General features: G+C 43.1%; 1 protein-coding gene across 1 annotated transcript; it reads left to right on the top strand.

The window, feature by feature from the left end:
* Positions 1–2733: 2733 nt before the first annotated feature.
* LOC108377466 (serine-rich adhesin for platelets-like) lies at positions 2734–11722 on the top strand (the record flags this gene model as incomplete). The annotated part of the gene is given in 6 exon segments (XM_017633730.1): positions 2734–5977; positions 5979–6230; positions 6232–9522; positions 11129–11229; positions 11231–11619; positions 11684–11722. Coding segments are annotated over 6 exon segments (5137 nt in total), but the record flags the coding sequence as incomplete, so codon positions are not given.
* Between the last annotated feature and the right edge of the window lie 6 nt (positions 11723–11728).

The following is an 11728-nucleotide window of genomic DNA, read 5'->3' as shown; positions in this document are numbered from 1 at the left end:
CTAAAATAAAAAAATTCGAATTATTTATTATGTACTCGCATTTGTTTGTTCGCATTGAAAAATAAAATTAATAATTTTTTCTTTCATAAACGTTTGGGAAGTGACTGCTAAAGATGAGCATATTCATCATCGGAAAAAGGCAGATACAATGTATGCACACGTAAATGTATGTATGTATGTATGTAGGAAGTTTCTTGCGCACTTTAGTAGCAGGAAGTTATTACCCCTGTCATCGAATTATTTCTTTTGATTTATGTTATGTTTTAATTTTCAGAACTTCACAAAATACACACAGTTTTTTGGCAAAAAATTATAAGCTAAAACAAAGAATATTTATTTATTATCGGAAACTGAGTAACCACAATTAAAAGGCAAACCTCAATTATGCATACAAAATCGCATAAATTACTCATCGCAAGTAAATATATATATAAGGGGTATTCTCGCTCCGTCGCATACTGTCTAGCGGGGTGCATAGATGGCATAAATAGCATGATTGCATAATTTTGTTGTTTTTGTTGGTTCATGTGTTCTTATAGACTTGAGTGTGTACACATTAGGTTAAACCATCTTTTCATTTTTGAATTCTGGCCCTAATTAATTTAGCAAACCATATCGTATTTTGAGGCATTTTTCTTAATAAATTTTTGATAAACTACATTTGAAGAATGTCTTATTTATTTTTCAACATTCTCTGATTTGAAGAGTTTTATTGCACCACTGATTCAGTATTTTTGTCTATTAGCAAGTGAGAGGATTCTTCGTGTTTTACTTTTCGGGATCTTGCAAGAATACTGCAGGAATATCGTTCTTCGTGTAATATTTTTGGGAATACTTCGAATTTTTCGGGTCTTCTCGAAATTCATTTTTTGTATCCAGTATTTAATGAATCTGTATCTCGTTTCTAGGTAAAAGTACATAACTAAATACTTTTCTACTCAGTAGTTAGTTCTGTGAAAATAAATCAGAAAAAAAAACCTGAGTGGAATGATCGACCAATCTCGGCAGCCAGTTCGAAACCGCTCTATTTCAGAACTCGGTTTAAAAAAGCCCTATCTCAGACCTCGGTTTAAAAAAGCCCTATCTCAGCTGCTGACTGCGACAGCTTCTGGCGGGACTGCACCTTTTTTATGTCACTGCTTAGATCGATTGTGATTAGTCCTAGTTTCGCCTCCCATAAAAAAAAATCGGCTCATGAATTCCTTCTATTCTATTATGGCTAGTGGGAATTGGGCGTTAGTGAGTAATTTTTTGAATTCCCATTGTGACATCCACCACCTAGAGACATAGAACACAATGCTATGCATTTTCTTTTTTTTTAAGTTATTAAACTAAATTCTGAAAACATATTTTGGCCAATTATCATAAACATCTTAATATTTCTTCCCACAAAAACCTTAATTTTTTTTTGCAAAATCACTTTCGCACGCTTGAACGGTTCGTGCTTCTTCAGCTGACCAGTTTGTAAAATAAGTCGTAAAATGTGTTCGAGCACTTAGTGATTGATTTGTGAAACTAAAGCCTTCCACTAAACCATGACAAAATAAATATCCATTAAGATGAATTTACTCAAGCGTTGTTAGTTACGTATGGATGGGTGAACGCTTTAAAATAAAATAAACATTTATTGATTAATACATATGTATGTATATTTAATAATAAAAAAGCTAGTAAACAAATAATACGAAATTTCCCATTGAATGCTTCATGAATTTGCATAGGAATAACTTTAAATTAATAATACTAGTTGTTATATGATTAATATGATTATAAAATGATTGATTCCAAGTCTAAATTTTTCTACGTCTCCATTTTCTACGTCACGAAATTAGTGCTCAACTTTTGGTCAAAATACAATTTAACGCATTATGTAAATAAATTGGAATTTTGCATTTTAAAAAGTGTCCTGCCCTGGAGAGCGGCGGACTAAAATCACGCAAACTTTTTATATAACAGTACATTTCCGAAATGCTTGAAGCTTCGATATTTCGAAATTTAAGGACGCTAATTTACACAAAATTGATACCAACAACAATCTTTTGAAAAGAAGTAACATTATTATGAAATTTTGGAAAATGTGCGTGATACCGTTGTTGCGGTTAGGTTTCTGCGGGAGATATGCGTTAAAATAAACTGATTGCGCCCTCATTTTGTGTGCTCCCTTATAATATTATTATAAAGATATGGAAAAAAATTTCGCAGTCAAATATTCAGTGGTGCGCTTTTTATGGTATTTTTGAGGTTATGTTTGTATGCCTTAAAATAAATCGATCACGCCATTTTTCGTATTTTTCTTGATTTATGCCCCTAAAAGTTAAATATGAAAAATTTAAGCCCTGTGCCAACTGCTGGCTTCACCTAAATTCCATTTCAAATATTTGTAAATATTCATAAATAAATTTAAAAGTGAGAAAGTTGCATTTGAATTGCTAATTCTTTTTTCGCACTAATTAGATATTTTATTTTTTTTGCTCAATGGAATTTCCACCCATAACAATTACCTACTTACAAGTTACATATTTAAAACAAACTTGTTTAGAATGTAAAAAAAAATCTGCAATGCACTCTTAACTTAAAATGCATTCATCATCTTAACACACACACACACACATATTTCTATATGAATGCATTTATTTTATTAAAATTTCCATTTTCAAAATTCCATTGCCGTTCAAGGCGTTTGTTGATTATTTAAGTTAACTTCACAAATACTAGTTGTTTATTTACTTTTTTGTTTGTTTGTTTATTTCTACTCATTGCAGGTTAATTATACACTAATAACGCGGCTGCAACACGAAACAAAAACAACAAGCAAGAAAAAACAAACTGCAGCGATAATAGCATTAAGAGCACGAACACGAGCAACGGCGATAGCAACAACAATGGCATTTGAAGAAATAAACAACACCGCCGCCGCCGCCGCCGCCGCCGCTGATGCCGATGCCGATGCCGGTAGCGCCTGAAAAGTGCAGCAGATGTAATAAATCAGCGACAACAACGGCAAAATGTTGACGGTAGTTTATCAACAGCAGCAAAACAAACAACAACAACAACAACAACAACAACAACAACAACACATAGTGACAACAACAAAAGTGCAAGACGAACGTGAACGGCACTCGAAACAACCTAAGCACCGGCAACAAACCATCAAAGTGAATTCACGAACAAATGAGTGAACAAAAAAAAAAGAAACTAAAACGAATTACAATAACAATAGCAGCATATTGAGAACACAAGTAGAAACATTTTGTAGTGAAGCTGCAGCCAAGGAATACAGTAGCATTAGCAACAACAAATACAGCAGCAACAGAAGTGACAGCAGCAGCAGCAACATAAAAACGTGCAATCCCCACAGCTCGGACAGACAGACAGACAGACAGTGAAGAAATCGTGTTGCCACTGCAGCTCATGTTTTTTGCTGTTGTTGCATTATAAACACCATAATCAGTAGCGCTACAAAGGAGTAGGAAGCAGCAAGTATCTGGCTCTCTTCAAAGTGGACATTTAGAAGTTGGGCAGGAACTCATCCACCAGTCCACCGGTTTGTCTAAAGTGTTTACATAAAAAAAGTCAGCTGCGAAGCTGTAAACTTCTTTTGAGAAGAAGACAAAAAAAAACGTAAACAGCAAAGGAAATAGCGCTACAGTGCTGTGAAATAGTAAACGTACGTGGTGACAGCAAAAAATTTGCACAGCCGGCGGATGCAAAAAAAAAACACAGCACAGCAATTTACTTGAAAAACTGCCAACGTTATGCAACACAATTAAATTGTGCAGCGGAAAAAACGATCGATTACTGCAAAAACAAACACAAGAACAACGCGTACAGGAGTGGCAATAAAACACTGTAATCTAGCGCTGGAACGCAGTTGTCACTACAAGTTGCCCGCAGCGCCGTTTTTTGTTGGTTGGACGGCAGCGCTGATTGAGTGTCGTACGGCGCGAAAGAACATAGAACGGCAACGGAAAAAAACTTGCACTACAAGAAGAGGCCGCCTATTGTCAACTGCAATAATTGCATAACAAGAATTTTCGCATTTCTGGGTGTGTGAGGCGGCGACAAAAGGCATAGTTGCAAGTAGAATAGTTTAGAGTAGAGTTAGAGAAGCGTTGACAGAACAAAAAAAAAACGCTTAGCAGGAAGCGTGTTTTTGTGGCAAAAGGAAAGCCGCCATAGCAACAGAGAACGCGCATACATACACACTTTGTACATATATACAGAAGTATATCTAATAGATCTCGCGGCTGCAGTTAGTTTTGCATTGCTGCAATTTGAGACAACAGAACGACATAGCGGGGCAGACATTCACTACATAGAAGTATTCTGTTAAACGAAATACAAAACGACCAACCTGTGGCAGACAATAAACACACAGTACAAACGGCATTCATAGTCGTCCGAAAAAAACACCCAGCAGCAGCGAGGCGTATAAAAATTGCAATTTGAACGCAATAGACAGTCGCCATTTTTCATAGCCACCGGCTGCAGCGCTAGAGCCTGGGAAAAACACTTCATTTAGAATTGCAATCGAGTGTGTTTTTTTTACATTTTCCCTCTATGGTTTCTTTTTTGCTGTCGGTGAATTGCAAGTAGCAACAAAAAGCCACTATTAGGCAACAAAAAAAAAAACAAAAAACGCATTCAATTCACGGCGCGGCGACAAAAGTCAAAAGCATACCCGAAGCGTGACTGTAAAGTGTGGAAGCATTAGAGCAAAACGTCGGGCAGATCAGTTTGCTACAATAAGCAACAGCAACACAGCAGCAGTGGTGCATGCATTAGCGCAGCAAACACCACAATTTGCCTAATGAAGCATTAGATAGTAGCATTGAGCAGATAAAAAAGGCAATAAAGGCAAAAGAAAAGCGTTTTTGAAGCGAAGCGCGAGCAACAAACAGCCTCATCCACAATGGACAGCGCGGCACCTTCACCTTCGACACACACGCCAACAGCAGCACAACGTCCCAGCGTGACTGCCAATGGCCTTGATTTGACTACGCTACCGGCACCGGTAGCACCCGCGCGTCATGCGCGCCCAATGCCCGCACAACGCGCTGCCAGCGGCAACGCCAGCAGCACCTCATCCACAACCACCTCTTCACCACCACAATACAGCGAAGAAGTGCGACGCGCAAATATGCCCACTACCTTAGATTTGTTGCCGCGTCAGAGCAGCGTTTCGTCCACCAAGACGTGTGAGGTCGATTTAGGCGATGAGGAGCGCGACACTTTCTCGCCAGTCAGCAGTGCAACAAGCACAAGCACAAGCGTTGGCTGTGGCGATGGCGATGGCGATGCGGACGTCGACGGCTGTGGTGATGCCAGCAGCAATCGCAGTAATCCCAGCGATGGCGCGCTCGTGCACGCTGCTGGCGGCTGCAATGATAGTGTTGGCAGTGGCGCAGCGACTCCGTACGACAACAAAGCCTTTGAAGGTGCACATTTACCCACAGCTGTACCGACGCCCGTCGCGCGCTTGAAGGTGAGCAGCAATGGGGGCGCAGGCGTTGCTGTAAGTGGCGCTTTGCATTCGCTCACTTCGAAGGAGGAGAAACAGCGGCAAAACGAGGAAATTGTGATTATGGAAACGTCGTCGATTTCTTCAGAGACTGGCTCATGGGAATCTGTGTTCCCACACGCTGCGAGCAGTATTGCGGCCGGCAGCGTAATGTCAACAGCCGCCGTAGCGACAGGCGTTCCCATTGCCAGCAGCAACAGCACCAACAGCACTGCGTCTGGGAGCAAGCCCTCGGAGGTTAATATGTCTAATTTAGCTACTGAATTCTTTCAGGGTGAAGGCAAGCTGTCGCAAATGCCATTTGAACAACCGAAAGAGCGTGACAAATGCGGCGCCGCTGATTTACAAGCGCATTTACTAAAAGAACCTGATATATCGCCCTACCTACCGGCCGACACCAGCTCACTCTTTACCGGCATTAGTACGCATTCGTTGTTGCGTGATTTGGAAAGGCGCAGAGAATGCAATGAATTCGTCGGGGCATAGCGCTTGCTTCATTGATGCTTCATCGCTGCGTGACGAAGATGAAGTGCTCTCATTTCCCAGTTTGGATGGACAGCAATCGAACGAGGACGCTAAAGATGCTGAGGAGTGTGTAGAGGAGCCAAAGCCGGAAAGGGAGGAAGACGAAGATTCGCCTACCAAGAAACTTGAATCATTCCATAAAGCATTTGCCAAGTGCAAAGTGAAATCTAAAGATTTACCTGAGCTCGGCAGAAACGTTTAACTTGTCAAAGTCAAGTTCTAGCTCAAATTCTGGTGCAGACTCACCGCACAAGCAAATGTCAGCCGCATCTGCCACATCCACTAATAATCTTTCGGACGAGGAGAAACTGTGGAAGCGCGAGCACGAAAGTCAGAAGGCACCACCAAATGCCGAAACCAAAGAATCCATTGGTAAACTCGCTCAACTTGTACCCCAACAAAACACTTCCACGCATGAGGATGCCACCGAAGCTTCGGTTTCCTTAGCGGCTGATGCCGACTCATCTGACTCATCGGAAATTGTTAAACTACGTCGAGAGCAAGAGCATAAGCAGCGTGGCCCATATATTTTCCAGCACAACTTGCAACAGTTCAGCATTCATCCATTGGCTGTGAGCCCGAAATTCCCCATGCACGGCTCGGCCGGCACCAGTGTGGCACATCCGACCGCAGTGCATGCCACGCACAGCGATCTTAGCTACACCACCGACTATTCATCGTCTAGTCCTGCGCCGAGCCTAGTTTGGTCCGAACATGAACATCGCCCTAGCCTTAGTAGTCGGCCTCACGTCGATGACTATGATGGACATCTGCATCAGACATTTGCTCAACCAGACACGCCGCACAATTCTATAGCTCACATAGAAAATGCCTCCAGCAATAATTCTTCCATACATCGAGATTATACAATGTCATCTTCGTTGTCACAACAACGCGACTCTGGCGCATACTGCAGCGACGCCACAGACTCGCCCATACCAATGCCCCGCACGCCAAAACGTTCCAAGTTCGATGAAGCAAATCCGATCATATCGGGTGGTGCATCCATCAAAGACTTCGCGCCCAAGCAGTGCGAGAGCCCGCCCGTGCAGCGACGTTTGGAGTCTTGTCCCATCGTCTCGGGTGGTTTTGCATCATTGGACTTTGAGCCAACACGTCCGCTGGGCGATGACGATGATGAGCAGGTTGAAATGCGTTCGCGACCGAAGACTCGTAAGCCCATACCCGGCATTGCGTCATGGGTTGTAGATATGAGCGATTGTCGCCCGGAGCGGCGTAAAAGTACCAGCTCCACTTCAAGCATGGAGGTGTCTGCAGGCAAATTTCGTGAACGCTCCGATTCCACAAGCTCGCACAAAAGTGGTTGTGGATTTTATGTATCCCTGGAAGATGTGGATAAAAAGCCCTCTACCGATGATCTCAGTAAAAAACCAATGAAGCCACAAATGAGCAAATCGTATACGGCGCCAAAGGCGGCGGGCTTCTTTGTAAATCTATCAAAAAGTGAATATGCGTCGGCCGATGAAGAGAAACATGCCGAAACGAAGACAGAAGAGCCGGCAGTAGATAAGAAAAATATTTTCAGTATGTTTATTGATATTGGCGAAAGTAAGAAGCCGGCAGGTGGCTTGTCTAGAAAAGAACCCTTTAGCTTAGCCCAACGACTCTCAAGCTCTTATGGCTCGCATGCCGCTCAGCGTCGCGCGGACGATGTGATGCGTTCGAGCGCCAGCTCTACAGAAACGCTGATGGCAAAGAGCAGCAGTTTGAAGGCGAATCCGGACAGTGAGATGTGTGGCGAAAGCAAGTCACTGGACTATAAATGTAATCTCGATCCACCAATCACTGTAGCAGCCATACGACGCATCTCACATCAGCAGCGCGCACAAAACGACGCTATCAAGAGACATTCCTGGGGAAATAATCCTTCGAAGGAAGGTTTGGCATGCGACTACAAGCGCTCTATCAGCCTTACAGCGTACGGCGAGTCGAAGGAGAACGGCGGCAATGGTCTGATGAGTATTATAGATAAAATACCGTTGATCTCGAAGACATCTTCTTTGTCGGTCGACAGCTCCTTATCGCCGTTCGACGAATACACGGGATCTAAGTCGGAACTCAGCACCTGTTCAAACAATTCGGCGCGCAATTCGGTATCAGGCGGTGAACGGGATGATGAAGTTTTCCATGCCGGCGCAGGCGCTAATAACAGCGGAAGAGTAAAAAGACGACGCCGCGATGTACAAATCAATGAAACATTTGACAAAAGTAGTTTGGCTTCCATAACGGATGGTGTACTATCGAAAGACATGTCACCTGCGTCCACCACTGACACCGATGACTTGACTTTCCAGCAAGATGAAGAACAAGCCATGCGTGAAGCCGCCTCACAGCAGCAACCGCAGCAATTGCAACAAGTACCCTCAAATCGCTCGTCAGCTATTATAATGGAAACCATAATTGAGACCAAAGAGACGTCTTCGCCTAAGAAAAATGCCGCTGGCCATACAATGGAGAGTCTACATGCCACCATAGAGAAACAGAAAATGCTACTCGAAACAGTAAATGAACACGGTGAAGTGGAGAAGGGTACATTCGTTAAGCTGTCTGACATGGACAAGCCGACAAAGTTCGAACTGCATTCGCCCGAGTCGATGAGCAAGAGTGTCGGCAATCATCGCCAAATCAATCGGCTCTTCCGCGACGACTCGAAAACGCGCCCCCATTCATGGACCATGACACGCTCGCAAGGTAACAGCTTCCTCAGCATAACCAATTCAGTAGAGAATCTGCGCAGCTTGTCGCGGCTTTTCCCCAACTTCTCAAAGGAATTCTCCAACTCGCTGCCGAATGACATCATCTGTGATCAAATGGACTATATACAGACCGATATTAGCGGCGATTCCAGTCTTGCATCGTCGTTCAGTCGTTCCGGCATGGATGAATCGTCCATATCGTGTCGGCAACCGCGTAGACTGGGCGAGGATTTGTTGAAAATGTTCCTGCAAGAGATTGCCACCGACATGATTGTGGAGGTGCATGGACGCCGCATCAAGGCGCACAAGTGTATTCTACGCTCGCGTTGTCAGTATTTTGCAGCTATGTTGGCTGGTAGTGGTGCGCAGAGTGTCGTCTCATTGCAAGGTTACTCCTATTCGGCTGTACATTTTGCATTGTGTCACATCTACTCGGGTGCCTCGCATCCACCAGACGGCATTAGTTTGATGGAACTGGCAGCGTTGGCTGATCTGCTCGGCTTGGAGGGCTTGAAGGAGGTGACGGCGCATGCGTTGAAGACGAATTATTGTCACAATTTTCACAAGCCATGCTCGGGTTGTATCGATGGCATACTGCAGGTGTTGCCTGTGGCATTGACTCACTCGCTGGATGATTTGTATCGCAAATGTTTGCGTTGGACTTGCCGCCACTACATGAAGGTTTGGCCAACTCGTCAATTTGCTCAGCTACCAGCGGATATACTGGGGCGCTGTCGCCAGCAAATTGTCGCCTATATGGTAAGTTTATTGGAGATTCTTTTACGAATTTCATTTATTAAAGGCAACTCTTTTAAGTTGTCAACTCTTTTAAGTTGTAAGTTGTTCGGGATGGGCGGGAACGGCATTGAAATTTTTGTCCCGTACTCATCTCTAGTCGTAGTTCCAAGAGCATTGAATAAGTAGAAAATGTACATTATTTGAATAAAATCTTTCAGATATATCCCGGGGATAGATCAGTTTGGCAAAGTTCATAGCGTCAGCCAAGGGATTGGGAAAGGAGCTACCCAAGTGAGCTCATAACATCGAAAGAAATTCGCCCAGATATGAGTAGGTATAGTAGTTTCCAGTTATTTCAACCTAATCCTACCTAGCATATCTCCACTATCTCTAAGGCTCAAGACCCTGTTGGACCCTGTTATGAGTCCTCAGTCCATTTTTACTCAGGCTTTTTCTGTCACCGAATGTACCGATTATTAATTGCCCTATGAAACGTTTGGTATTATATCTTAGATCAAAACCATATCTGTCCATATACATTTTCTTGGACTTTCTTTTACTCATGAACTAACCTCAGTTAAAGAGGTGTGTCTCCGATTTTCTTGAGATCCATACGAAAGCATGTTCAATCTGGCTTCTCTTCCTTTATCCTCGATTTCAAAGCCTTTGGTAATCTTTCAATCACCTAAGTTTATGTGCACAGCTGCATGTGGAAAAATGTCCCTATGTGCGTCATTTAGGGGGACTCATTAAAGTTATAAGTTAATGACAGCCCAAAACATGCTCCGCGTAGTCTGACTTATGTCTCACAACCATGCAGAGATGGAAATTGATGATTGCCATAGGTGGCCTACCCACCATTTTCGTCAAATAGAATTGTGAATAGTGTACACAAGCTTTGTTTAAGCGAAGTAGTCGGCCTGAATGCGGCAAGTTTGTTTGGAGGGTAGCACGAAACGCCGGTACCACCATGAAAAGTGAATACTCGACTCGTACTATTCCCAAATCTCTACACAATGCCAATTTTCCTAAGCCGCTGGGCCAATTCGAGTCATAAGCTCGCTCGCCCATCGATCAACCAACGAGCCGAAAATTCAAAAATCATTTTAGCGTTTAATTTGATTTAATTTGCGAAACCTTGAGCTCTTTTTTTTAGTTTGTGAACTTGTGTTTTGCTATTAAATTTAATGCAATTTAATCAATTTCGCAGAAACTCTTATCTTATCGCTTGCAGCGTTTAGATTAAGTGTTGTTACATATGTTCTGGGCTTGATGTTTGCATCGCTGATGATAAAAGAATATATACTTGCGCATACTAAATAAAAATGTATGTGCATATCGGCTAAGAAAATATAGATAGGTACTGTTCAGCCGAAATACGCAATCGTCACCGAAACTGTGTGCGATAAACAAACAATTGTATTGCATTGTTTGAGTTCTCCCACCGATCTTATCTTGGTCTGCGATCAGTGATCGACAGTACCAACAATTATGAGTTATGTAGTAGCGCGGCGAAGAGACGCTGCATTTTCCTTATCATCATGTTAACCTATCCAATAAATGTTCGCTAAATGTATCTCCCAATTTGCCAAATAAATGAAACACAATTCTTTATCTTACCCTACAGACGTCGGAGAGCGTGTTGGACACAGTGCTCGACTGTGATAATTTGCTGACGCAGTTGGCGACCTACCGCTGGGGTGGTATTTGTGAGAACCTCGTACGAAANTTTGGATTGGGATTCCGAGTATATACGTTTGGTGAGCGCCATACTGTCCGCCGTCGAGCAGTGTCTTATACGGCAGTGTTCGCGCGCCATGCGCGTGACTGCTTGGCAGCGCATGGATCTAGATTTGCGTAAAAAGATACAAACATTGGCGCGTCTGACTGAACCAATGGATCTAAAGCGCAACAAGCAGGTCTCAAAGGCGTTCACTTTTAGTGGCAGCACGCGTAATCAGGATCTCTATCAGGTGAAGTTGGCAATACAGGCGCATTCGAAGCGCGCCATGGCGCAAGATACGCAGCTGTACAAGGCGACGCAAACACAGGATGCGGGCAATGTGCAGACCACCGAACGCGGTGTGCAGGCCAACAACGATCTACGCGAGGGCACAAGTAAGTGAATGCTACAATAAACTTGCCTCAAAATAGATTGTGGTAAATTATATGTTTTTTGCAGGTAAAATTCTCAAATCGAACACGCGCGTTCATGTGCCTCAAACGC

The sequence above is a fragment of the Rhagoletis zephyria genome, unplaced genomic scaffold (genome assembly GCF_001687245.7).
Source record: "Rhagoletis zephyria isolate East Lansing unplaced genomic scaffold, Rhagoletis_zephyria_1.1 Rzeph_scaffold_12130, whole genome shotgun sequence".
In the NCBI taxonomy this organism is placed as follows: domain Eukaryota; kingdom Metazoa; phylum Arthropoda; class Insecta; order Diptera; family Tephritidae; genus Rhagoletis; species Rhagoletis zephyria.
This window is presented reverse-complemented; position numbering and strand designations above follow the sequence as displayed.